Source organism: Vipera berus (assembly GCF_964194415.1).
Source record: "Vipera berus genome assembly, chromosome: 6".
NCBI classification, from domain to species: domain Eukaryota; kingdom Metazoa; phylum Chordata; class Lepidosauria; order Squamata; family Viperidae; genus Vipera; species Vipera berus.
The window spans coordinates 5,058,727-5,086,274 of NC_138208.1; the positions used below are offsets into that span (position 1 = coordinate 5,058,727).

Genomic DNA, 27,548 nt, shown 5'->3' on the forward strand with positions numbered 1-27,548 from the left:
TGGTTCAACTGTTACAAGAGTTCTGCTTTTGCAGTTAAAAAAAAAAGATGGAAAAAAAATCTTGTCGGATCCAATCTGGGTCAACTACGGGCTTTCAGACTAGTGCTGAAGTCAGAGCTGGACTTGTGCTGAGGAAGGGCTCCATCTGCCAGTCCAAAAGCTCGGAAGACTAAACCTCTGGTCCCTGCGATTGACCCAGATTGCATCCTACCACATTATCCTGGGATAGGTATATTCATTTGCGAACAGAAATCTGATTGGGGAGGTTAAAAAAAATGGAAAAATTTTCCTGAGGAGGAGGAGGAGAAAGAGGAAGAAGTGAAAGGAAGGGAGGACAAGGAGAAGAAAGGAAGGGAGGAATGGAGAGAGAGGAAGGGAGGGTGGGAGAGGAATGAATGAATAAAGGAAGGAAAGAAGGAAGGTGAGGGGGAAGGGCAGAAGGAAGGAAGACAAGGAGAAGTGGAAGGAAGGGAAGGAAGGACAAAGAGAAGGAAAGGAGATAAAAGGAAAGGAGGGAGAAGGAAGGAAGGGAAGAAGGAAGATGAGGGGGAAGGGAAAAAGGAAGGAGAAGTGGAAGGAAGGGAAAGGAAGGAAGGACAAAGAGAAGGAAGAGATAAAAGGAAAGGAGGGAGAAGGAAGGAAGGAAAGAAGGAAGGTGAGGGGGAAGGGGAGAAGGAAGGAAGACAAGGAGAAGTGGAAGGAAGGGAAGGAAGGACAAAGAGAAGAAAAGGAGATAAAAGGAAAGGAGGGAGAAGGAAGGAAGGGAAGAAGGAAGATGAGGGGGAAGGGAAAAAGGAAGACAAGGAGAAGTGGAAGGAAGGGAAAGGAAGGAAGGACAAAGAGAAGGAAAGGAGATAAAAGGAAAGGAGGAAGGAAGGAGGAGGAGGTCAGAGAGAAGGAAGGAACGAAGAGGAGAAAGAAATGAAAGGAAGGGAAAGGAGGAGGAGGAGGAGGAGAAAGGAAGCCGAGAGGAAGGAGGAAAAAAAACCAAAACAAAAGCGCGAGCCTCCCTCGCTTCCTCCTTCCGGCCTGAGGGCGGCCCCACCCCCTCGCGCGGCCCCGCCCCCCTGTCCCCGCCCACTCCCTCCGCCGCGCCTGCGCGAGTCCTCCCGGGCCGTCCTTGGAGGGGCTGCCGTCGGGGAAGCGCCGCCATGCAGAGCTGGAGCCGGGTCTGCTGCGCCCTGGGCCAGGTAGGGGGCCCGAGGGGCCCGGCGGAGGAGGAGGAGGAGGAGGAGGAGGACGCCGCCTGCCAGGGCCGACCTCCACCCGCCTGGGGCTCGGCGCCTTGGAGGGCGGCCCAACCCGGGGCTGGGCGGGTGGCGGGGGCGAAGGGAGCCGGGGGCGCCTCCTGGAGGGGGAAAGGCGCTCGCCACGCGGTCCGATCCCGCCAGCTTCGGAGAGGGGAGGGCTTCAAGGCAGCCCGGAATCCCCCCCCCCCAGCCAGCCAGCGTGGCCGAAGAATGAAGAGAGAGAGCTGGAAAGGGACCCTGGGAGGTCATCTAGTCCGACCCCCGCACTGCTCAAGCGGCGGAGCCTGACCCGCGCCAGAACAAGGGGCTGCCCAGCCCTCCTCCGAAAGCCCTCCGGGGAATGGAGCGCCCTCCACTATCCCACTGCTTGATCAGTCAGTCAGTAAAAATGGAGCTGGAAAGGGACCCTGGGAGGTCATCTAGTCCGACCCCCGCACTGCTCAAGCGGCGGAGCCTGACAAGCGGCGAAGCCTGACCCGCGCCAGAACAAGGGGCTGCCCAGCCCTCCTCCGAAAGCCCTCCGGGGAATGGAGCGCCCGCCACTATCCCACTGCTTGATCAGTCAGTCAGTAAAAATGGAGCTGGAAAGGGGCCCCTGGAGGTCTTCTAGCCTGACCTCCCCCCCCCCCGCGCTCAAGCAGGAGACCCCGTGCCATTTCAGACAAATGGTGGTCCTCTCTCTCTCTCTCTCTCTCTCACTCTCACTCTCACTCTCACTCTCACTCTCACTCTCACTCACTCTCATATCCCATCGCTTCTGGAGGCAAGCCATTCCACTGATTTAACGGATCAGAATAGCTGGGAGGGACCTTAGAGGTCTTCTAGTCCAACCCCCTGCTCAGGCAGGGGACCCTGTACCGCTTCAGACAAATGGTGCTCCAGGCTCTTCTTAAAAAACCTCCAGTGTCGGAGCACCCACAACCTCGGGAGGCAAAACTTTCCTCTGATTAATGAATCAGTCAGAATAGAGCTGGAAGGGACCTTAGAGGTCTTCTAGTCTGACCCCCCCCGCCCCCCACCCCTGCTCAAAGCAGGAGACCTTATACCAGGGGCCTTCAAACTTGGCCCTTTTATGACTTGTGGACTTCAACTCCCAGAATTCCTCAGCCAGGCAAGCCGTTCCACTGGTTAACCAATCGGTCATTAGAGTGCTGGAAGGGATCCTTGGAGGTCTTCTAGCCCGACCCCCTGCTCGAGCAGGAGATCCCACACCACTTTCCAGAGTAAACGATTACAGTTGGATTATTCTGTAGTTTTCTGAAATGAAGGCGCTCTGGCGTCGTCCAGAACACTACAGATCGTCCTCGACTTACAACCGTTCATTTAGCGACCATTCGAAGTTACAAAGGCACTGGAAAAAAAGTGACTTAGAACCGTTTGGCACACTTAACGACCAATCAAAATTCGGACGCTTGGCAACTGACTCGTATTTATGACGGTCCCAATGTCCCGGGGTCACGTGATCCCCTTTTGCGACCTTCTGACAAGCAAGGGACAAACTTCCAATTCTCACTTAGCAACAGAAATTTGGGGTGTGTGTGTGTGTGTGTCAGTTGTGGCCATAAGTTGAGGACTACCTGTATTCTGCACTTTTCTGAAATGAAGCCGTTCTGATGCTATTGTTTCATAATGTCATAAAAATTAGTTGGACCTATATAATAATCTTTCATTTGCCTCTCTGAGGTTTGAGATATGGGACCTAATTTAAGCACAATAGCATGGGTTTTTTTATATATATAACATTTTTCTGCTATATAAACCGATTTGAACGTGGCCTTGAGATTAATTGCAAGGACTAAACGGCAAGGTTTGTGAGGAAGTATTGGCTTATAAGCTTATTTGCACATAATAGACTTTGATATTTGCAATCTGTAGTCGGGAGAGCAGGCTGAAAAATGGCTAATCACTTCAAAAGCACCTTCAGCTTTTTTTTTCTTCCAAATCTTTATGATAGCAGAGTGTAATAAATGGAAATACTATTTTAAGATACAGAAAACAAAAGTAAGGGTCAAGCTTTTCCACCGGGCATCGTGTGGATATGTCATTCTTTCTGCGGGAATTTAGATGCCAAGGAAGACAAACATTGAAGATTTTTTTTTCCTGTTTAGAGCTGGCAAGGTTAGAGATGAAATGATAAACCAGGGGTAGGCAACCTTGGCTCTTTTATGACTCGTGGACTTCAACTCCCAGAATTCCTGAGCCAGCCAAGCTGGCTCAGGAATTCTGGGAGTTGAAGTCCACGAGTCATAAAAGAGCCAAGGTTGCCTACGACTGTGATAAACTAAAGCCGAAATATAAGAATAAAGACATTTAATTAGATCAAAATGTTAGGCTTGACCATCATCAATATTTAGCATCTTTATAAAAGAATATAAACTTCTTATTTCCTCCTTTTTTTCCCCTCCCCTCAAATTAGAGGGGCCATTTTAGCCGGATCCAGCATGGATTACAAATCATTTCAGCAGGGCCTGTGAGAACTTATGCCGATCAAGGTAAATATTGTATAGCTTTGAATAACATGGAAAAATTGGATTTTTTCCTTCGTAGCATCCGTGGTTTCCTTCCGGGATAGGGTTTAGCTGCATTACTGTTTATTTCTTTATTAAATTCTCAGCCAGCTCTTTTGAGTCCTACCACACACCGGGTCTGATATATATGCATTGATACTACATAGTCTAAAGACGAAATAGTGAAACACCTTAGCAAAAGCCGCCAGACCTTTGGAATTGGACTTGTCAATAATACACTTGAAAATTTGCTATGCCTATTTACTTGTTTAAAAGGGACGCGGTGGCTCAGTGGGTTAGGACGCTGAGCTTGTCGTTCAGAAGGTCGGCAGTTTGGCGGGTCGAATCCCGAGTGCCGCGTAGCAGAGCGAGCGCCTGTTACTCGTCCCAGCTTCTGCCAACCTAGCAGTTCGAAAGCACGTAAAAAATGCAAGTAGAAAAATAGGGACCACCACGGTGGGAAGGTAACAGCGTTCCGGGCGCCTTTGGCGTCTAGTCATGCCGGCCACATGACCACGGAGACGTCCTCGGACAAGCGCCGGCTCTTCGGCTTTGAAACGGAGATGAGCACCGGCCCCTAGAGTCGGAAACGACTAGCATGCATGTGCGGGGGAACCTTTACCTTTACCTTATTTACTCGTTTACTGTAGAGTGTATGTGCGCGCTAATAATGAACAATATATTCTGTGGCAATGAAGATACCTTTGTTTAGGTAGAGTTCTCTTTTCTGGCAATCTTTATATACATGTGCAGATAGGCCTCAGCTTCATTTAGTGACTTTTTCAAGTTACGGCAGCCCTGGAAAAAAAGTGAGTTACGACCGTTTTTTACACTTACGACCATTGCAGCATGCCCACGGTTGCGTTGATCAAAATTGGGACGCTTGGCAAAAACCGACTCATTTTTATGACGGTCGCACGGTCCTGGGATTACATGATCCCCTTTTGTGACCTTCTGACAAGGAAAGTCAATGGAGGAAGCCAGATTCACTTCACAACCCTGTTACTAACTTTAACAACTGCAGTGGTTCGTTTAACACCTTTTGGCAGATGTTTCACTTTGCAACAGAGAATGTTGAGGCTCCATTGTGGCCGCGAGTCGACTACCTGTAATTTAAACACTGTAAATTCTCTGTGATTCTTTTTTCTGAAATGAAGTTTGTGTCTTTTCTTTTTGTCAGTTGATGCCGATGTGACAGTCATCGGATCTGGTCCGGGGGGCTATGTTGCCGCCATCAAAGCCGCACAACTTGGCTTTAAGGTGAGCAAACGCGGTAAAATCGCCAGGTCATGTACCAATAATTTGGAAAACTGTTTTTGCCAAAGTTCTTACCGATAAAGTCGAAGAGTTGAAAGTTAGTCACCTGTGATGGACATTCCGTGACCCACAAATGACGAGACGTTTGCAATAGAAAGTCTGAGAATTAAGTAATGTCAGTTTACCCTCAGTGGGGTTTCGACTTTGGGTATCAGAATGACTATGGTTTCCTTGAGTTGCCTTTGCCCTTGACCATTTGGATAGGAGACCACCAGGAAATTCGAAGGCTGCAGACTGGAGTGGGAATTTGGAACAAGCATGCCAGAAGACAAGGAGGGCAAGCCCATTCTCTCCTCCCCCCCCCCAAAAAAATGGCTTAGAATAAATCCAACCGGAATCAAACTCCACCACCGTTTTCCCTTTCTCTTTGAGAATTAATTCCCGAGTAACCTCTGTCTAATTCTGCCACTAAGGCACAGTTTTTGTTACGTTGCATTGCATCTCAAAAGGAAAATTTACTTACTTTATTGGTCAAATTTATTGGCCAGCCATCTTAACTACAGGGTTGATTTCTGGACAGATTTTAACAGGATAGTCCTGCAAAGATGAATCCAGATGCTCCAAAGATGAATCCAGAAAAATCTGTTCAAATTACGTTTGAAAGCAGAAGTAAGAAAGAGCAGTGGGCAGGTTGTTTTCTTTTTATAACCACCCTCGGCCCTTAATCTGTTTTTAACTTCCTGTGGGTTATTTTGCAAAAACCGCAGAACTTCAGTTTTTTTCTAAGGGGTCCTTCCTGATCTCTTAACTTGATTGTTTCTTGCAGACGTTTCATTACCATACTAGGTAAGCTCATCAGTGCTACAATGGAGTGTTTTCCTATGTGGAAAAAAAAGTGCTTCTAACACCTCCTAAAAAATCCAGGACTACATTTTCTGCAGTATATATATATATATATACATACATATACATACATATATATACATATATGTATATATATATATATATATATATATATATATATATATATATATATATATATATATATATATATATATATATATATATATATATATATATATATATATGTATGTATGTATGTATGTATATATATATGTATGTATATATATATATATGTATATATATATATATATGTATATATATATATATATGTATATATATATATATATATATATATATATATATATATATATATATATATATATATATATATATATATATATATATATATGTATGTGTATATATATATGTATGTATATATAAACTCTTGCTTTTAAATCGTAGACCATCTGCGTGGAAAAAAATGAAACGCTGGGTGGGACCTGTTTGAACGTCGGATGCATACCTTCTAAGGTAAGTTCAGGATTTGTCTCTCCCATCATGTTGTTGTTAGTTGCGAAGTCGTGACCGACCCATCGCGACCCCACGGACAACGTTCCTCCAGGCCTTCCTGTCCTCTACCACCTTCTGCAGTCCATTTAAGCTCAGGCCTACTGCTTCAGGGACTCCATCCAGCCACCTCATTCTCTGTCGTCCCCTTCTTCTCTTGCCCTCAATCTTTCCCAGCATGAGGCTCTTCTCCAGTGAGTCCTTCCTTCTCCTTAGGTGGCCAAAGTATTTGAGTTTTAGCTTCAGGATCTGGCCTTCTAAAGGGCAGTCAGGGTTGATCTCCTCTACGACTGACCGGTTTGATCGCCTTGCAGTCCAAGGGACTCGCAGGAGTCTTCTCCAGCACCACAGTTCAAAGGCCTCAATTCTTTGGGACTCTTTCCCATCATATCAGAGGCAAATAATGCTTCAAACTGTGGCTGTTTAAAACGATCCTTTTAGAAGCTGCAAAGTGTAGTTTATGAGCGGTGGGTTGTATTAGCTAAACGTCTTGGATAGGATAGGGTAGGATAGGATAGGATATTGCTGTAAGGGACCTTTGAGGTCTTCTAGTCCAGCCCCCTGCTCAAGCAGGAGAACCTATATCATCTCAGACAGATGATTGTCCAATCTTTTTAAAAAAAACTTCCAGTGATGGAGCGCCCACGATTTCTTGGGGTAAGATGTTCCTTTGGTTGATTGTCCTCACTGTCAGCAAGTTTCTCCTTAATTCCAGGTTGCTTCTCTCTTTGATCAGCTTCCAGCCAATGTTTCTGGTCCTTCCCTCTGGTGCTTTGGAGAATAACGTGACCCCCTCTTCTTTGTGGAAGCCCCTGAGATACTGGAACACTGCTATCATGTCTCCCCTATTTCTTCCCGCAGCAGCCATTCTTCCTATGTTTTGGTCTCCAGGCCTTTGATCCTCTTAGTAGAAAAGTAGTTATTTTAAATGGACTTAATTTTTTTTAAAGGCAGCATTTTTCCGGGCAGATTGTGTGTTTAATTGAAATCTGCTTTACACATTACAGGCCTTGTTAAACAATTCACACCTGTACCATTTGGCTCACGGGAAAGACTTGGCAAGCAGGGGGATTGAAAGTGAGTATGCCAGTCTAAATTTATTCCATTTGTTTGTATCCCATCTTTATTACCTTTACAAATGACCCAAGGCGACAGACGTTACCCAAGACACCTCCCTCCCTCCTATTTCCCCCACAACAACCCTGTGGGGGTGACTTGGGCCAGTCGCTTTCTTTCAGCCCTGGGAAGGAGGCAGTGACGAACCACTTGAAAAACCGTGCCTAAAAAAACCGCAGGGGCTCCTTCAAGCAGTTGGCAGGTGTCAGCACCGATTGGAAGGCAGAAACAAAAAAGCCTCCCATTGGGCAGATTGTGGTTTAGGGGCCTTGTGAGAAGGAAGAGTTCCTCTGAGCAGGATTGGGGGTGATTTCACTTCCTTCCTTCCTTCCTTCCTTCCTTCCTTCCTTCCCTCCCTCCCTCCCTCCCTCCCTTCTTTCCTTCCTTCCTTCCTTCCTTCCTTCCTTCCTTCCCTATCCTTCCTTCCTTCCTCCCTCTTTTCTTCCTTCCTCCCTCCCTCCCTCCCTTCCTATTTCTCCTTCCTTCCTTCCTTCCTTCCTTCCTTCCTTCCTTCCTATCTCTCTTTCCTTCTTTCCTTCCTTCCCTCCCTCCCTCCCTCCTTCCTTCCTTCCCTCCTATTTATTCTCCCTCCCTTTCCTATCTCTCCTTCCTGTCTCCCTTGTCATCTCTCCTTCCTTCTCTCCCTCCCTCCCTCCCTCCCTCCTTCCTTCCTATCCTCTCCTCCCTCGCTTCTTTCCTATTTCTCCTCCCTCCCTTTCTTTCCTTCCTTCCTTCCTTCCTTCCTTCCTTCCTTCCTTCCTTCCTTCCTTCCTTCCCTTCCTTCCTTCTTTCCTTCCTCTCTTCCTCCCTCTTTTCCTTCCTTCCTCCCTCCCTATTTCTCCTTCCTTCCTTCCTTCCTTCCTTTCCTATCTCTCCTTCCTTCCTCCCTCCCTCCCTCCCTCCCTCCCTTCCTATCTCTCTCTCCTTCCTGTCTCCCTTCTCATCTCTCCTTCCTTCTCTCCCTCCCTCCCTCCCTCCTTCCTTCCTATCCTCTCCTCCCTCGCTTCTTTCCTATTTCTCCTCCCTCCCTTTCTTTCCTTCCTTCCTTCCTTCCTTCCTTCCTTCCTTCCTTCCTTCCCTTCCTTCCCTTCCTTCCTTCTTTCCTTCCTCTCTTCCTCCCTCTTTTCCTTCCTTCCTCCCTCCCTATTTCTCCTTCCTTCCTTCCTTCCTTCCTTCCTTTCCTATCTCTCCTTCCTTCCTCCCTCCCTCCCTCCCTCCCTTCCTCCCTCCCTCCCTCCCTTCCTATCTCTCTCTCCTTCCTGTCTCCCTTCTCATCTCTCCTTCCTTCTTCCCTCCCTCCCTCCCTCCAGGCTAAGTTTGGATTGTGATGTTTAGTTGCTCTGTGAATTTCCTTTAAAACTGGGGAATGCCCGAGATTACAAACTCCTCCGTAATTTGTGCTAAACAGTTACAGGTCTCCGGTTGAATTTAGAGAAAATGATGGAGCAGAAGAGCGGTGCAGTGAAGGCTTTAACAGGAGGAATTGCTCACTTGTTTAAACAAAATAAGGTACGCTTTTGACAAAAAACACACCGGCTCTTGTTTGCGTTATCCCTAGCTATTAGGCATTTTACACCTCTCTACTCTGCCGGGGGAGGATAAATAATCAAAGGGAAAAGGGAGATCCTTAGAAAATCTTTATTAACAGAAGAGCTTAGAAAAATTAAGACAGATTGCTTAAAAGTGCTTTTCTTTGATCTTTCCATAATATATATATATATATATATATGTTAGATGTTTAGTGCCAGCCATTGGCAGTTCCCCAAAAGGATCATCAGATGGAGGCAAAGAGGCTTCTTTGCTTCCACTGATGAGCCAAGGGTCTCGGACCCACAGCCCCATTGGCGAGAGAGTTTTATGGTCAGGGAGGGACCAAGACCCCCCATAAATACCTCTGCACGAGGGGCTGCTCTTTGTTCTAGTTTCTAGCTTCTATTCTCCAGTTCTACCTCTACTCCTAACCTCTAGTTTAGTCATGTAATGCTAGCTTGTTTTCTTTTATTTTATTTCTCTCTCACATGCAGGCATGAATGCTTTCATGCCAAGTATTTCTTTCTCTTTGATCTATCATTGAATAAAGCTAATATGATTGCATCTCTGCGTGATGCCTTTGCTTGGAAGCTCCTTTAACGATTCACTCGTGAGAACACCTCACAAGTTGGTAGCAGAGGGGATGGTTTAAAGGAAAGCTTTCAAGCTTGCAGATAGCAGTAAGATACCTAGATTTGAAACTGAAATGGATGGCCGGAGATCCCAGATTGTGACCAGAAGTCTTCAATCAAGATCAACAGCCCCTGATGCAACCTCAGCTGCAGATGAGAGCACAAATGGCCTTCATCCCGTCAGAGGATCCAGCAGAGCGTCTAGGACCCCTTCACATGTCTCTTTACAACTGAACGCCACAGAGGAGAGCATAGAAGGTTTGCAGACTGTCCAAGGCTGCTCAGATGCTGCAGAGACGGACCTGGCTGAAACCAAACGCCGCGTGAGTAAGCTGACTGCACAGGAACGTGAAGAGCTGCTTAAAGAGATCTTTGCAATGCAGGAGAGGGGGGAGGCAGCCCAGGAAACCGCGCAGGAAGCCTCCGAACACGCGGTGAGTCTTTCCCTAGCGGCCACGAGGCCTCCAAATATGGCGCCCGCCACCCTTAGTGACCCCGGGACCCCAGGGCTTTTGGCGCAAACCCCCCCGCCCAGCTGTGAGCTACAGCTTCCTGGGGCAAGCGGAAACAAGATGGCTCCACCCACGTGGTCTGGCACAGGAAACAAGATGGCGGCCCCCTGTAACCCCACACGGTCTAACAAAGACTTTTTAAGCCTGGAAAGCCAGCAGTCCCTGGCATACAGCAGAAATGACATGCAATTCCTGGCATCTGACCAAGGCAGCATGCAAATTCCTGAGTTCTCCCCACCACAAAGCCTAAAGCCCTATGATGGCGATGAGATCTGCCCAGCCGATACTAATACAAATACAAATGCAATTAAAACGGCCATCCAAGTCCTGACTACGGCCCTGGGGGCCAAGCAGACGTCGGGGGTGCCCCCCCCCAAGGCCTCCCATCCTCTCCCCAGGGCCCAACTGCCGGGGGAAATTCAGCCTGCAGCCTCCCAACAATCAACCCCCGCGGCCTCCCACCTTCTCTCCAGGTCTTCAGGACCAGCAATGGGCTCCTCAGGGCAAAACAGGCAATGATGAAAATCCATGTTGTTGCAATTCTCGGGAGGATTCATTGCAGCATCTGCGAGCTGGCAAACCTGGGCTCCGGCCCCCCAATGCCTCATGGGAAGAAGGGAGAAATCCTGAACAACGCCCTCCCCCGGATCACATGGTTTCCAGGCACGCTCATCTGGAGTTACTAAATAGTCAAGAAAGGATTCCCTCCTCGACCACTAGAGGGACCCCTTTCACTGTGGAAACGCCTTTCCCTTTCCCATTTATGTCAATGGACATTTCAAAAATTTTTGAAAGTGGGTCTGATAAGGACTATATTCCGGCTGCAAATCTTCCAAATGATTTTAAAAGGCTACAACTGGGAGGAGAAAATTATAGCAGTTGGAGTAAAGATATACAGCTATATCTCTTAAAGAATGGGACTCTACAAATGGTCCAGAAACCACCCCCTCCCCCATGGGGACGTCAAGAAGAGTGGCGACATTTGCAGGCTTACTCGACCCTGCTCAGTTCTCTGGATAATAACCTGTTCTCCAGCATACCAGCGGGGCTCAGAGCTGATGAAGTGTGGCGCCTATTATACAATTTATTTAACAGCGATACCATTGGTTCCATCACCAGACTTACAACTGAGCTTTATACAACCAGACTGAGGTTTGGTGCCAGCATGCCTGAACATCTTGCAAAATTAAAGGCACTCAGGTCAGAATTAATATCCAGAAACTTTCCTGTAAATGATGTGAGCATGGTTGCGATCATTTTTGCTTCCCTAGACAGGAGTTGGAGCAATTTCATTGTTTCACTCGAAGCGGTCAAGAGGGAAAACATAAATCTGTCCTACCTCACAGGAAGACTCATCGAGGAAGATAGAAGGAGAAGAGATGCCGGAGAATACGCCAGAGTCACCACTCAGCAAGCCAGAAAGGGGCGCCACAACTCAGAGCAAATTAATGCTCTGCTTAAGTGTTTCATCTGTGGCTCTGAGGAGCACCTCAAGAAAGACTGCCCCCATCAACATCAAGCCCCTAAACGTGGTGCCAATCAAGTAAGGGGCAAGGGGCAAGGAAGGGGGCGTGGCAGGGGCAAGGGAAATTCTCTGCATACTTGTTCCCTCACCCCCACAACAAAGGCTGATAGCTCCACTGACTTATGGTTACTGGACTCTGGAGCTTCTTCTCACATTACTAACATGAGTCAAGGTTTTAAAAGGTTAAAGAAAATTAACTCATCTGTCAAGGTTGCAAACGGTGATACTGCTTCAGTTGTTGGGGAGGGGTTTGTTTCTGTACCTGGTCTTGGGAAAGTTGAAGGTGTCTTGCACGCTCCCTCCATAGCCAACAACCTATTAAGCATTACCAAATTGTGTGACGATGACAAAGTGGAAGTTTTATTTCGCAAGGGGGGAGGTCATGTCACCCGGGACCAGAGGGTCATTGGAAATATAGCCATCATAAATGGCTTACCATATTTTTCTCCCAAGCCACCACAGCCTGCCCCAAGGCTTTCCAAGGGCAGTGTGGGCAAGGAACCTGAATCTCAGCAGGCACCTACAGCACCACTCAAAGCAACTAGAGCCAAGAGGGTGTCAGTGGGGAAGCGGCTTCATGATAAGTGCGCCCACTTATTGCACAGAAGGCTGGGTCATGCAAGCTTCCCTGTAGTTAAAAAGATGGGAGAATTTGCTGAGGGAGTCCAGCTCAAGGACTGTGACGTATTTCTGGACTGTGCCATTTGCAAGAAAACAAAGAGGAAGGCTGCCCCGACCTCAAAGGTGTCATTACGCAAGACTCAATACCCGTACCAACTAGTACATGTTGACCTAGTTGGGCCTTTTACACCATCCCTAGGAAAGAAAAAGTATTTTCTCACTGCCGTTGATGATTTTTCAAGATACGGCCACGTGTATACTCTCACAGAAAAATCTGAAGCCTTTGACGCCATAAAGTCACTGTACAACTTCGTAGAGACCCAGTACAAGACCAAGATCGCACAATTGCAGAGCGATCGCGGGGCTGAGTTCATGTCTCAGAAGTTCCAGGACTGGGTAAGGCGTAAGGGCATCCGCCATTTTCTAACTGCACCATTCACGCCTTCGCAAAATGGTGTAGCTGAGAAAAGGAATGGAATCCTGCAAACCATGATGCGTAGTCTGATTGCAGACGCAGATGTCGCAGAATCATACTGGGGGGAGGCAGTTCATTATGCCAATTACACCTTAAACCGCACCTGGAGCAGTGTTGTGAACCAGACCCCATATTTCCTGGTTCACGGTAGGAAACCAAATCTGGCACATTTGCGTGTGTTTGGTTCCTATGCATGGGTGCACATCCCCAAGCAGCTGCGGAAGAAGGGGAGATCTGTTTCCCAGAGACTAAGGTTCTTGGGCTATGCTCCTGGCTCCAAGGCCTATCGTTTCCTGGGAGAAGGGGGCAGGCCTGTGACTTCCCAATCTGCCTCTTTCGAAGAGGATTACAATTGGACCCAGATCCACTCAAATGATCTGAGCCCATATGCCAACCGACCCAGCAAAGGCACACCGACCACGACATCACCTGAGACGACCACATACCCTGCCACCGACGAAAGTGAGGAACAAGACGAAGATGCGTCCAGTCCCATGGAGGAAGACACGCCGTCTTCACCCCCAGCGACACCTCAGAGACCCGCGGAAGAAAAGAGCGGTGAGTGGCAGAAGGTAAGGAGGTCAAAGCGGTCCAACAAAGGGGTCCCGCCAAAGAAAATTGACATTGGCCACATCGCATCTGTCAACAGCGTTGTGGTCACCCCAAAATCCTTCTCTGACATCCAGGAGCTGCCCATCGAAGAACAGGAGAAATGGCAGCTCGCGATGGAGAAGGAGATGCAAAGCTTAAAGAAACTCAAAGTCTTCACCCCCCAGCAACCACCAAAGGAGAGGAAAGTCATTGGCACAAGGTGGGTTTACAAAGCCAAACCACTTGCCAATGGCCTCTACCTATATAAGGCCCGTTTGGTAGCACAGGGCTTCGCTCAGCACTATATGGAAGACTACGCCGAGACGTACTCTCCAACCGTCCGCGCAGAGAGCGTCAAGGCCGCCCTCGTGACTGCAGCCGCCCTGGGAGAAGAAGTCTTCCAATTTGACATCCAGACGGCTTACCTCCACGCCAACCTGGACCGGCAGATCTACGTGAGAGCTCCTCCTGGCTACCAGCAAGAAGGGGGAAATACATGGTTGCTTCACAAAGGGTTATATGGTCTTAAGCAGTCAGGGAAATTATGGTATGACTGTCTTAGAAAGAGTTTAGAACGAGTTGGTTTCTCAGAATCTCATGCAGATCAATGTGTTTTCACACGCAATTCCAAGGGAACCACAGAACGGGTGTTAGTTTATGTGGACGACCTATTATATGTAGGGCCTAACAAGGAAAGGTGTGATGAATTTGCCAAGGCCCTGGAAGAAAAGTTTACTCTGAAGTCTTTGGGGCGGGTTGACAAGTACTTGGGTGTGCATATTTTGGCCACTAACGGGGGGTTCGCTCTATCTCAAAAAGAAAAGATAGAGGAATTTCTGGCCAAATGCAAAATGACAGAATCTAATCCTACGCATAGCCCAATGCAAAGCGACTTTTACAACCACACCCATAAGGACGGTCCTGGCTCCTTGCTATACATCAGCAATTGGAGCAGACCTGACATAGCTTTAGCTGTGAATCTATTGTCCAGGCACGTGGAACACCCAAAGGAATTCCACTGGACTGCTGTTAAAAGGGTGCTTAGATACCTAAAGGGCACAGCTGATGCTCTCCTTATGCTAGAACCAGAGAAGGGGAAGACGGCCCAGCTCTCCGCTTACTCAGACGCAGACTGGGCTGGAGACACCAAAAGTAGACGGAGCACTTCTGGTTTCCTCATATTGCTAAATGGCTGCCCAATACATTGGCATGTTAGGCAGCAAAAATTTATTTCTTGCTCCACGGCCGAGGCTGAATTTGCCAGCCTGTCAGACACGGCCAATGATTTGACTTGGTTCAATGAGCTGATAACAAGCATCTGGGCATCTCCCCCTCTGCCCATCCAAATTCTAGAGGACAACACTGCCGCAATTGCAATCTCGGAGGCTTATGCAGTAGGCTCCAGATCTCGCCATATAGACATACGCTATAAAAATGTCAGGCAGCTTGCGAAAGAGGGTTTTATACATGTTGAGCACTGTAACACAGCTGACCAGATAGCTGATCTGTTCACCAAACCTGTTCCCATTGACCGGCACAACCTTCTGTGTAAGCGTTTGTGTTTGGCCTTCTGAATGTTTTTATGCATGTCTATGACACCTGCTCACCCCTCACATACATTCACTGGTCCCTGTCATTGGCTGGCAAGAAGGGGAAGTTCCCCAAAAGGATCATCAGATGGAGGCAAAGAGGCTTCTTTGCTTCCACTGATGAGCCAAGGGTCTCGGACCCACAGCCCCATTGGCGAGAGAGTTTTATGGTCAGGGAGGGACCAAGACCCCCCATAAATACCTCTGCACGAGGGGCTGCTCTTTGTTCTAGTTTCTAGCTTCTATTCTCCAGTTCTACCTCTACTCCTAACCTCTAGTTTAGTCATGTAATGCTAGCTTGTTTTCTTTTATTTTATTTCTCTCTCACATGCAGGCATGAATGCTTTCATGCCAAGTATTTCTTTCTCTTTGATCTATCATTGAATAAAGCTAATATGATTGCATCTCTGCGTGATGCCTTTGCTTGGAAGCTCCTTTAACGATTCACTCGTGAGAACACCTCACAATATATATATTAATCTTCCAGATCCCTCAATTGCCAAGGAAAGCATACAAATTCCATTGCTACAGATCAGGGGTGGATTTGTTTTTCTTATATTAAATGATGAGCGCAAACAAATAGTCTGATTTATATTCTGATTCTCAAGAACCTATACGTAAGAAATGATCATATGTCGGATAGTCTCAACCGTTTGGGATTTAGCGTAATCCGACTCCTCAAAAACAGTGGCATACCGCTGGTCCTTGACTTACAGCCATTCGTTTAGTGCAGGGGTCTTCAAACATGGCCCTTTCTATGACTTGTGGACTTCAACTCCCACTGGCTGAGGAATTCTGGGAGTTGAAGTCCACAAGTCATAAAAAGGGCCAAGTTTGAAGACCCCCTGGTTTAGCGACTGTTTGAAGTTACAATGGCACTGAAAAAAGTGACTTCTGACCGTTTTTCACCTTTACAATCGTTGCAGCATCGCCGGAGTCAGGTGATCAAAATTCAGACACTTGGCAACTGGCGCGTACTTACGACGGTTGCAGCGTCCTGGGGTCACGTGATCCCCTTTGGCGACCGTCTGAGGAGCAAAGTCAATGGGGAAGCCAGATTCGCTTAACGGCCGGGTTACTAACTTAACCGCTGCAGTGATTGACTCAACAACTGTGGCAAGAAAGGTCGTAAAATGGGGCAAAACTCGCTTAGCAACTGTCTCGCTTAGCAACAGAAATTTTGAGCTCAGTTCTGGTCCTAAGTCAAGGACTATGTGTGCTTATTCTTTTCTGGAGTGCCATTCTGCCATAATATATTTGAAATTGTTGTTGTTGCTATTATATGGTTGGTTGCACAATCAGTCAGATATTCAGACTGGATTTGGCCTTTTTATCCTCCCTGTTGAGTCCTTGCCAAGGACCTGGGATAGCAGATGTTGTAAAATAATATTGAAACTTATTGTTGCAGGGCTGAAGCTGTTCCCAGAAAATTGCCGTTTGGCAATTGGCTATTATTATTATTATTATTATTATTATTATTATTATTATTATTATTATTAGGTAAAGGTAAAGGTTCCCCCGCACATGCGTGCTAGTCGTTTCCGACTCTAGGGGCCGGTGCTCATCTCCGTTTCAAAGCTGTCCGAGGACGTCTCCGTGGTCATGTGGCCGGCATGACTAGACGCCAAAGGCGCACGGAACGCTGTTACCTTCCCACCGGAGTGGTCCCTATTTTTCTACTTGCCTTTTTACGTGCTTTCGAACTGCTAGGTTGGCAGAAGCTGGGACGAGTAACAGGCGCTCACTCTGCTACGCGGCACTCGGGATTCGACCCGCCAAACTGCCGACCTTCTGATCGACAAGCTCAGCGTCCTAACCCACTGAGCCACCGCGTCCCTACCACCACCACCACCATCATCATCATCATCATCATTATTATTATTATTATTATTATTATTATTATTATTATTATTATTATTACGATAAAGTCTTGGCACTAGATAATGGTTTCTTCATTTTTTTAAAAAACTTTTTTCTTTCCTCCTGTAAGGTGACACACGTGTCCGGCTTCGGAAAAATAACTGGCAAAAACCAGGTCACCGCAGCCAAAGACGACGGCACTACTCAGGTTATTAATACGAAGAACATCCTTATAGCTACTGGTTCTGAAGTTACGCCTTTTCCAGGAATTACGGTACGGCTTGACTTTGAAGTTTATCTACCGTAATACGTCCCCAGAATGAGATTATTATTATTATTTTTGTTAAATTTGTTCTTGTCTGAAAGTTACGGATGATGATTTCAGGGCTGTTCAACCGTGGTAACTTTACAACCTGTGGACTTCAACTCCCAGAATTCTGGGAGTTGAAGTCCACAGGTCTTAAAGGTTGCCACGGTTGAACAGCTCTGTAATTTAGATCGTTTTCTTGCATAAAACCGTGTCCACGTAAAGAGCATTTTTCTCTCTCTCTCTCTCCTCAATTTATTTAGATTGATGAAGACACGGTTGTATCGTCCACCGGCGCGCTGTCTTTGAAACAAGTCCCTGAAAAAATGGTCGTCATTGGTGCAGGCGTCATTGGTGTAGAACTGGTAAGAAACAGACTTTTTTTTAAAAAAAACCAACACACTTGTTTTTCAGTGTCTCTAGTGTGATGCAATGGTTATATAGTTGGTGGGGTGGCCCCACTGTTACAGGATAACCCCGATTTTAAAATTGCAGCACCGTTTAGTAGCAGAGTTGGGGACCAAATTTAAAGTTATCATCCAACAAAGCCCTGTATGGCATTGTATCGAAATATTTCACTGCCTTGCCCAAGTTGCATTTTCCCCCGAATTAAGATCTCCTTCCTTTATGTTGGGAAATGCCCAGCCAGGCAGGGAATTAGCCTTGCATCTGCAGTAATAGTACAGCCATGTCAGTATAGTTTGTGCTTGGTGTGCGGTTAATGGTTCAGAGCGCACAAGATTTGAATTCATGCTTCTAGAGGCCTCTGGATCTTATTTATTTATATCCCACCTTTACTATTTTTATAAATCACACAAAAAGGCAAATATATCCAATCCGCCTTCCTCCTCCTCTTTCCCCCATAACATCCACCTTGTCAGATGGTTGGGCTGAGAGAGAGAGAGACATTGGCCCAAAGCCACCCATCCATCTTTCATGCCTGAGGCGGGACTAGAACTCACCCTCTCCTGGTGATTGGCCCAAAGCCACCCATCCATCTTTCATGCCTGAGGCGGGACTAGAACTCACCCTCTCCTGGTGATTGGCCCAAAGCCACCCATCCTTCTTTCATGCCTGAGGCGGGACTAGAACTCACCCACTCCTGGTGATTGGCCCAAAGCCACCCATCCATCTTTCATGCCTGAGGTGGGACTAGAACACCCACTCCTGGTGATTGGCCCAAAGCCACCCATCCATCTTTCATGCCTAAGGCGGGACTAGAACTCACCCACTCCTGGTAATTGGCCCAAAGCCACCTATCCATCTTTCATGCCTGAGGTGGGACTAGAACTCACCCACACCTGGTGATTGGCCCAAAATCATCCAGCCATCTTTTATGTCTGAGGCTGGGCCAGAACTCACCCACTCCTGGTGATTGGCCCAAAGTCCTCCAGCCGTCTTTCAAGTCTGAGGCGGGACCAGAACTCACCCTCTCCTGGTGATTGGCTCAAAGCCACCCAACCATCTTTCATGCCTGAGGTGGGACTAGAACTCACCGTCTCCTGGTGATTGGCCCAAAGTCATCCATCTGGCTTTCATTCCTAAGGCAGAACTAGAACTCACTGTCTCCCAGTTTCCAGTCTAATGCCTTAATCACTAGACCAAGCTGGCGCTGTGCTTTACGGTTTGTAAATGCACTTTGAATGCATATTTTGCTTTGTGTGCTTTGCTAGATGATGGAAGAGGTCTTCTTAGTTGGCAACTAACTTACCTGGCATAAATTTCTGGAAATTATTAGGCGGAGATAAAAAAGAAAATGGATGAATTAGTCCCTTTCCATCACATGGGTTGTGCCACATGACCTAAAAACAGGGGTCCTCAAACTTGGGCCATTTAAGACTTGTGGACTTCAACTCCCAGAATTCCTCAGCCAGGCACGCTGGCTGAGGAATTCTGGGAGTTGAAGTCCACAAGTCATCAAAGGTCCAAGTTTGAAGACTCCTGCTTGTGGATTTCAACTCCCAGACCTTTGGGAGTTGGAAGCCCACAAGTCATGAAAGGGCCAGGTTTGAAGACCCCTGACCTAAAAAGACCATGGATTTCAAGTTGGAAGAAGGTTTTATTTCCTGGTGGACGTTAGCTTGATTAGCGTGAAGTTCCTTCACTGTCTTCGGAAAGTTATTTTGAAAACCTGCTGATCCCAGGGTTCAGTTTGGCAACGTCTGGGTGCAGATGTGACAGCTGTGGAATTCCTGGGCCACGTCGGTGGATTGGGCATCGATATGGAGATATCCAAGAATTTCCAACGCATTCTTCAGAAGCAAGGACTTAAATTTAAGTTGAATACTAAAGTAACCGGCGCCACTAAGAAACCAGATGGAAAGATTGACGTTTCGTAAGTATGCCGTAGGTAAATAGCTGAATTTTTAGGAATCAAAAGAACAGTCACCCGTTCGACGAGACAAGGGAATTGGATCGTATTTTTTATTTCTTTAATGACTGCCTTCTGCTTTAAAAGGACTTCAGAACAGGCATGTGAAGTAAATTAATAACTTGATTTATGGTATGTCGGCCCCACCACGCAACTTGCTCAGCCTGTTTGGTTAGCCTTCGACCTATTATTCTTTTATATGGTATTGATAGACTGTAAATAAATTTCTGTCTTGACTTTGATACCCTGCGGCTCCAGATTTTCAGGCAGCCCTTCCTCTCTGGCATTTCATAAATCAGGGGTCTTCAGACTTGGCCCTTTCGTGACTCGTGGACGTCAACTCCTAGAATTCCTCAGCCAGCGTGCACGCTGGCTGAGGAATTCTGGAAGTTGACGTCCATGAGTCATAAAAGGGCCACGTTTGAAGACCCCCTGTCATAAAAGCTTTCTCAGCAGATTTTTAACCGAGGCCGAAGTCATTGGGGAGCCAGTGTCATTTCACAACTGTGCTACTTAATAAACACAGTGATTCACTTAACAACTAGAACTAAGGAGAAATCTCCTGACAGAACAATTCACCAGTGGAACAACCTGCCTCCAAAGCTGTGAATGCTCCAACACTGGAAGTTTTAAAGTAGAAACTGGATGGCTATTTGTCTGAAATGGTATAGGGTCTCCTGCCTGAGCAGGGGGTTGGACTAGATGACCTCCAAGGTCCCTTCCTATTATTATTATTATTATTATTATTATTATTATTATTATTATCATCATCATCATCATCATCATCATCATCATCACAGTCAGCCAGATGTTCAGACTGGATTTGGCATTTTTGTCTACCTATCGATCTGGGACCTGGGATAGGCAGATGTGGATGTTTGATGGTATTACAGATATTCTCGCAGGATGGAAGCAGTTCCTAGTAAGGCCGCCTTTTGCAATTGACTAATGGCGAATGTGTCAATGCCAATGGTGATCAAGTGGAGCTCCAATTGTTTTGGGATTGCACCCAAGGCACCTGTTACGATTGGTACTACCTTTGTTTGCCTTTGCCAAACTATTTGTAGGTCTTTGTGTTTTGTTATCTTCTCCAGTTCTTTCTCGTCTATTCTGCTGTCTCCAGGCACTGCCACGTCCACTATCCAGACTATTTTGTCCTTCTTATCGACAGTTGTTAAGTCTGTGGCAGGTGCTTATCTGTAATAATAATAGTAATAATAAATAATAGTAATAATAATTCTTTTCTTCTCCTCCTCATTACTACTACTATTGCTACTATTCTGGCAAGAAAGGTCGCAAAATGGGGCAAGACTCACTTAACAAATGTCTCACTTAGCAACAAATTTGGGGCTCAATTATGAAGGCTATTGCTAAGCACATTGATTTGTGCTTTAGATTGTAAGCCGCCCTGAGTCTTCGGAGAAGGGCGGGATATAAATGGGATTAAAATAAATAAATAAATACCTCGAGGACTACCTGTGTTGAAGTTTACCTGTTTTCCTTAGAATTGAAGCTGCAGCCGGCGGCAAAGCCGAAGCGATCACCTGCGACGTCCTTCTGGTTTGTATCGGTCGGCGCCCTTTCACTCACAATCTTGGCCTGGACAGTGTGGGGATTGAACTAGATAATCGGGGAAGAATCGCAATCAACAACAGGTTCCAAACCAAAGTTCCAAAGTAAGTTGAAATTGGTAGAACTGTGGTCTCTCGATCTGCCTCTCAGAAATTCCTGAAACGAAATAAAGAACAGTCGCTGGCATTAAGCGTGATTTAACTTGCCACTTTTACCCAACTACTTATAGTTCAGTCTCATCAGCGTTGTTCAAATCAGGAACGTATATCGTTAAAACATTGTCTCAAAGTTCTGGCTATTTTGTTTTTGTTAATTCGTTCTACAAAGGCCCTTTTAAGGCCAACGTGTCGAATGGTTAACCCTGCTTCTTAAATACAGAATAATTTGTATATTTCTTTCCATTCTGCCTTGACTGTTTTTACAAGCAACTCAAGGCAGCGAAGATGCCCAGCGTGCCTTCCTCCACTTATTTTCCCCACAGCAACAACCCTGTGAGGTGTGTCGGGATAAGAGAGAAGGCCTGGCCAAAAGTCACCCATGCCCAAAGCAGGACTAGAACTCATCACCTCCTGCTGATTGGCCCAAAGTCACCTAGCTGACTTTTTGTGGCTAAGGCAGGACCAGCACTCGCTGTCTCCTTGTGATTGGCCCAAAGTCACCCAGCTGGCTTGTTGGTAAGGCGAGACTAGAACTCACCATCTCCTGGTGATTGGCCCAAAGACACCCAGCCAGCTTTTGTGGCTCTGGTGGGACTAGAACTCATCATCTCCCCCTTTCTAGCCTGGTGCCTTAACCCCTAGAACAGGACTTCAACTCCCAGAATTCCTGAGCCAGCCACGCTAAGGGGAAAGGGAGAGGTTTCCAAGCTGAGCCATGCTGGCTGAGGAATTCTGGGAGTTGAAGTCTATGAGTCATGAAAGAGCTAAGGTTGCCTACCCTAGGTGTAGGCTGCTTTATGACTTGTGGACTTCAACTCCCAGAATTCCCGAGCCAGCCACGCTGGTTCTAGGCCAGAAGGGAGGAACTATCTGTGGACTTCATGGCTGGCTCAGGAATTCTGGGAGTTGAAGTCCACGAGTCATAAAAGAGCCAAGGTTGCCTACCCCTGGCCTAGAACAAAGTTGTCTTTGCAACATTTCTCTAATACATATATATTTTTTTGTTTAACTTGGCAGCATTTATGCAATCGGCGACGTAGTGGCCGGACCAATGCTTGCTCACAAAGCCGAAGACGAAGGGATTTTGTGTGTCGAGGGCATGGCTGGAGGCGCAGTACACATTGACTACAACTGTGTGCCCTCGGTCATTTACACACACCCCGAGGTGGCCTGGGTTGGCAAATCAGAAGAGCAGCTGAAAGAAGAGGTGCTCCTGGAAGTTTTTTCTTCATCTGGGGGCTGGGGGGGGGCAGCCTTCATTTAAAAAGCAAAGAATAAGTGGGGATGTTAACACAGCTCTGGTTCACAAAGGGCCCATAGAGTAGGGCTCCTCAACCTTGGCCACTTTAAGACTTGTGGACTTCAACTCCCAGAATTCCTCAGCCAGCTTTTGAGGTCATCTTTGGGGGGGACGCGTCAGAAGGTCGACAGTTTGGCGGGTCGAATCCCGAGTGCCGCGTAGCAGAGTGAGCGCCTGTTACGTGTCCCAGCTTCTGCCAACCTAGCAGTTCGAAAGCACGTAAAAATGCAAGTAGAAAAATAGGGACCACTCCGGTGGGAAGGTAACAGCGTTCCGTGCGCCTTTGGCGTCTAGTCATGCCGGCCACATGACCACAGAGACGTCCTCGGACAAGCGCTGGCTCTTCGGCTTTGAAACGGAGATGAGCACCGGCCCCTAGAGTCGGAAACGACTAGCACGCATGTGCGGGGGAACCTTTACCTTTACCTTTTGAGGGTAGGATCCGATCTTTTTGAGTTAACTTAAAACCGGACAGTGGCTGTATCTGTTTGGTTTGACAAGCGAAAGATAACCTGCACGGACTTGCCATGTTTCTTTCTTTTCAGGGGACAGAATACAAGGTTGGCAAGTTCCCTTTTGCGGCGAACAGCAGGGCCAAGACCAACGCAGACACGGATGGCCTGGTGAAGATCTTAAGTCACAAAACGACAGACAGGCTGCTGGGAGCGCATATCTTAGGCGCTGTGAGTATGCTGCAAGATACCCGTGTTGCAATGTTGCACAAGGCTGAGTTGCTTTACTTCTGATGCTTTAGAGCAAGGGTCTTCAAACGTGGCCCTTTTATGACTTGTGGACTTCAACTCCCAGAATTCCTCAGCCAGCGTATGCTGGCTGAGGAATTCTGGGAGTTGAAGTCCACAAGTCATAAAAGGGCCACATTTGAACACCCCTGCTTTATAGAGTAGGATATATATACTGATATATAAGCATCTAAGAGTACTGTTATAAAGTTCTTTCTAGTACATAGACAGTTGCGTAGCCGTTGTGCATATACTTTTTTTCATGCTGCCGTTTTTAAAAACCACGAATACAGGCAGCCGTTGTGTTTCCTTTTTTGGGAGTTACACTTTGGGGAGCGGGCGGCGCGATGGCTCAGCGGTTCAAGAGGTTCATATCGTCAGCTGGAAAGCTGTCGGCCTGGGTTCGAGACCCCCAGCGCCACGCAGTGGAGTGAGCTCCCGTTCTTTGCTCCCGCTCCTGCCTCCTAGCAGCTGGAAAGCACGCAAATGCGAGTAGATAAATAGGTAGATATATAGGCAACAGCGTTCCGTGTGTCTTTGGCATCTAGCCAGGCTGGACACATGACCACGGGAAATGTCTTTGGACAACGCTGGCTACCTCGGGCGAGAAATGGGAGATGGACACAACTGGACAGAGAAATCTTTTATCTTTACCCTTTGGAGGCCCTTCTCACCGATCTCTGCGCTCGTTCTTTCTCCAGGGTGCTGGTGAAATGGTTAATGAAGCCACCCTGGCAATGGAATACGGCGCATCCTGCGAGGACATAGCCAGAGTTTGCCACGCCCATCCAGTAAGTTCCTGCGACTCGGATCAGTCATGTTTGGCCTGACGGAGAGGTTTATTTATTTATATCCTGCCCTTCCGTTATTTTTTACAAATAACTCAAGGCGGCGAACGTGTCCAGCACATCTTCCTATTTGTCCCATAACAACAGCCCTTTGAGGTGGGCTGGATTGGGAGGAAGAGTGACTGGCCCAGAGTCCCTTAGCTGGCTTTCATGCCTAAGGCGGGACGAGAATTCACCGTCTCCTGGTGATTGGCCCAAAGTCACCTAGCTGACTTTCATGCCTAAGGCGGGACTAGAACTCACCGTCTCCTGGTGATTGGCCCAAAGTCACCTAGTTGACTTTCATGCCTAAGGCGGGACTAGAACTCACCGTCTCCTGGTGATTGGCCCAAAGTCACCCAGCTGACTTTCATGCCTAAGGCGGGACTAGAACTCCCCATCTCCTGGCACCCAGCCAGCTTTCATGCCTAAGGCAGGACTAGAACTCACCATCTTCTGGTGATTCACCCATAGACACCCAGCTGACTTTCATGCCGAAGGCAGGACTAGAACTCACAGTCTCCAGGTGACTGGCCCAAAGTCACCCAGCTGGCTTTCCTGCCTAAGGCAGGACTAGAACTCACCATGATAGCAGTATTCCAGTATTTGAGGGGTTGCCACAAAGAAGAGGGGGTCAAACTATTCTCCAAAGCACCAGAGGGAAGGACGAGAAACAACGGATGGAAACTAATCAAGGAGAGAAGCAACCTGGAATTAAGGAGAAACTTCCTGACAGTGAGGACAATTAACCAGTGGAACCACCTGCCTCCAGAAGTGGTGAATGCTCCAACACCGGAAGTCTTTAAGAAGAGACTAGAGACAGTCACTTGTCTGTAATAGTATAGGTTCTCCTGCTTGAGCAGGTGGCTGGACTAGAAGACCTCCAAGTTCCCTTCCAGCCCTATTCCATTTTATCTCCTGCTGATTGGCCCAGAGTCACCCAGCCAGCTTTCGTGGCTAAGGCGGGACCAGAACTAGCAGTCTCCTGTTTCCTAGCCTTGTGCCTTGACCGCTAGACCACACTGCTGGCTCTCACAATTTGTGAACGTTCCCCATTGGATGTTGCATCGTTTTCTCCCTTACATTCTGCCCCATTCATTTCTCCCATTTATTCCCCCCCCCCCGTGTCCTCCACAGACCGTATCCGAAGCTTTCAGAGAAGCAAACCTTGCAGCGTCGTTTGGGAAGGCCATCAACTTCTGAGACGAAAGAACGCCCGTTGTGTGAAAAGCACATTTTCCTGTGAAACGACGGAAGACTCGGTAGAAAAACAAAAACGGGTCTTTGCAATACTCCTGGGCCTTAATTAAGTGAACTTTTGTTTCCCACCCCCCGAAAAAAAAAACTTAAGATATTTAAATAGGGGCTTGGAATTAAAATTAGCCAATAGCTGTATCTTATATTATCAATACTATATTTGCGTTATTGATTGTACATTTTTAAGTTTCACCGAAGGGGGAAAAAAAAACCCAGCAGGATTATTATCTTAATAGTTGGAGACATCTTAAAGGTCCCATCATGCATTTCGTTCAAATATAGTGTCTCATATTACGCCGTATGTTGTTGCTTTGTCATTGTTGGGGCGCATCCCGATTATTTAAAATAAGCAATGAAACTTGATTCATTTTATCCTCGCTCGCAATGTAAAGGGACTTTTTACGGTAAATAGTAACGGACCTGTGCTGAAATTACTTTCAAGCACTCGCTCACAAAACGATCGATACACATCTGTGCTTGATCATATTTCTTTTTTTTCCTTTTTTTTCTTTTTGGGGTGCAGCTTCTTGGTTTCCGAATTTTAAAACTGTATCTTGAGAGTAAAAAATAATAATAATACTACAGAAGGATAAACTTAAATTATGTTGACTACATAGCGCAAACTGTTTTTGTGTTTTATTATTCCCTGGGCAGTGAATGGCCTGCGGTAGCATTTTTTCCTTCCTAGTGAAAAAAGTACTATAGTAAGATGGCTAAAGAGAACAGAATAACAAGAGTTGGAGAGGACCTTGGAGGTCTTCTAGTCCAGCCCCGTTTGGTTACTCAAAACTGCCGCTGCTTCGTTTTCAGCAAAGTCTTAATTTTGAAAGCGAAATGCACAAGAGTGAGATATATTTGTTTGGTTCTGGTATAAACAAGGAATTGTTGAGAATTCTGGGTTCACGTTGGCCATGGTTAAAAAAAAAAAAGTAAATGTTTTCAGTATTAAAAAAAACCCATAAAAATACCATATGGACAATACACCTCTTTTTAAATGTAAAGCATAAATCAATATATTTAAGAATAATGACTATACTTTTTTTAAAAAACAATGGAGGGTTTAAAAACAGTCGAGGTTGGAGAGACGTAATCTAAAGTTTTAGATTGGAGTTAGTTCACCAGCCTGATAAATTTAAATGTTATCTTGATGCATTCCCCTGATGATACTCTCTCCCAAAAGTTTGCTTCCAGTTTTAGACTAGAGTTTGTTCCCCAACCCACTAAATTTACATCAACCCATTCCCGTTGTGATATTGTCTCCCCAAAGCTCACCCACTTTTGTTCACACCTGCTGAATTGCCACTGTTTTTCTAGTGCTGGCTGGGACTAGGGTGAAGATTGAAGTTGCTCTTTCTTGCTAATTTAATTGATCAGTTGTGGCTTTAAAATTCTTTCCTGGCACGCTGTGTGGTTAGCAGGCTCCCAGCCAATCAACCAAGGTCCTTTCTTCAAGCACAATAGATTTAACTCCACAAAAGTTAACACCTCCTTGTAAAAGGTGTGTTTCTCTTTGCCCCGATTAGACATTTTTCAACTTCCCTCTTTTCAAAGACATGAGACTGTTCGGTCTATGCCAGGGGTTTTCAACCAGCGGTACGGGTACCACCTGTGGTACATTGGCACCTGGCAGGTGGTACGCGACCATCCTAGTGAAGTAGTGGGGGAGGGGAATGAGCTGAACCGGTGGCAGCACCGCACAAGCCTGAGCGAGAGACGGCTGGAGCTGCAGGGCTGTCGGGGCTCAGCGGAAGCACCAGGATCAGCGCCAGGATCCAGCTGGAGCTTGGTGCTGATCCTGGCGCTTCTGAGCCCAGAAGAAGCGCCGATCAGCTGGAATGTTGCAGCATCTCCAGGGTCTTGTGATTTACATTCAGATGCTTGGCAACTGATTCATATTTATGACGATCACAGTGTCCCAGGGTTATGTGAAGTGACCAAAACCTGCTGCAACCACCCAGCAGATGGGGGGGGGAAATAAAAACCAAACACCCCCCACTCCACCCCCGCTGCCAATCCTCAACAGAAATGCTCACAACAATGAAAACCTCGGACAGGAGGAAGAGCGCCGCCGGGCAGACAGGCAAGTGTCTTGCTCGGCTGTGGCTTGGGGGGCGCTTTTTTCAGTGCTATTGTAACTTCGA

At 46.8% G+C, this 27,548-nt stretch overlaps 1 protein-coding gene across 1 annotated transcript; it reads left to right on the forward strand.

Moving 5' to 3' along the window:
• Positions 1–1,086: 1,086 nt before the first annotated feature.
• Positions 1,087–26,024, forward strand: DLD (dihydrolipoamide dehydrogenase). The gene is made up of 14 exons (XM_081330999.1): positions 1,087–1,190; positions 3,667–3,742; positions 4,938–5,017; positions 6,320–6,388; positions 7,432–7,501; positions 8,949–9,049; positions 17,006–17,149; positions 17,446–17,547; positions 19,327–19,517; positions 21,059–21,229; positions 22,301–22,490; positions 23,129–23,266; positions 24,025–24,114; positions 25,288–26,024. The coding sequence occupies exons 1-14, from the start codon at positions 1,152–1,154 to the stop codon at positions 25,351–25,353; spliced, it is 1,527 nt and encodes a 508-aa protein (XP_081187125.1). The 5' UTR covers positions 1,087–1,151; the 3' UTR covers positions 25,354–26,024.
• The last annotated feature ends 1,524 nt before the right edge of the window (positions 26,025–27,548 follow it).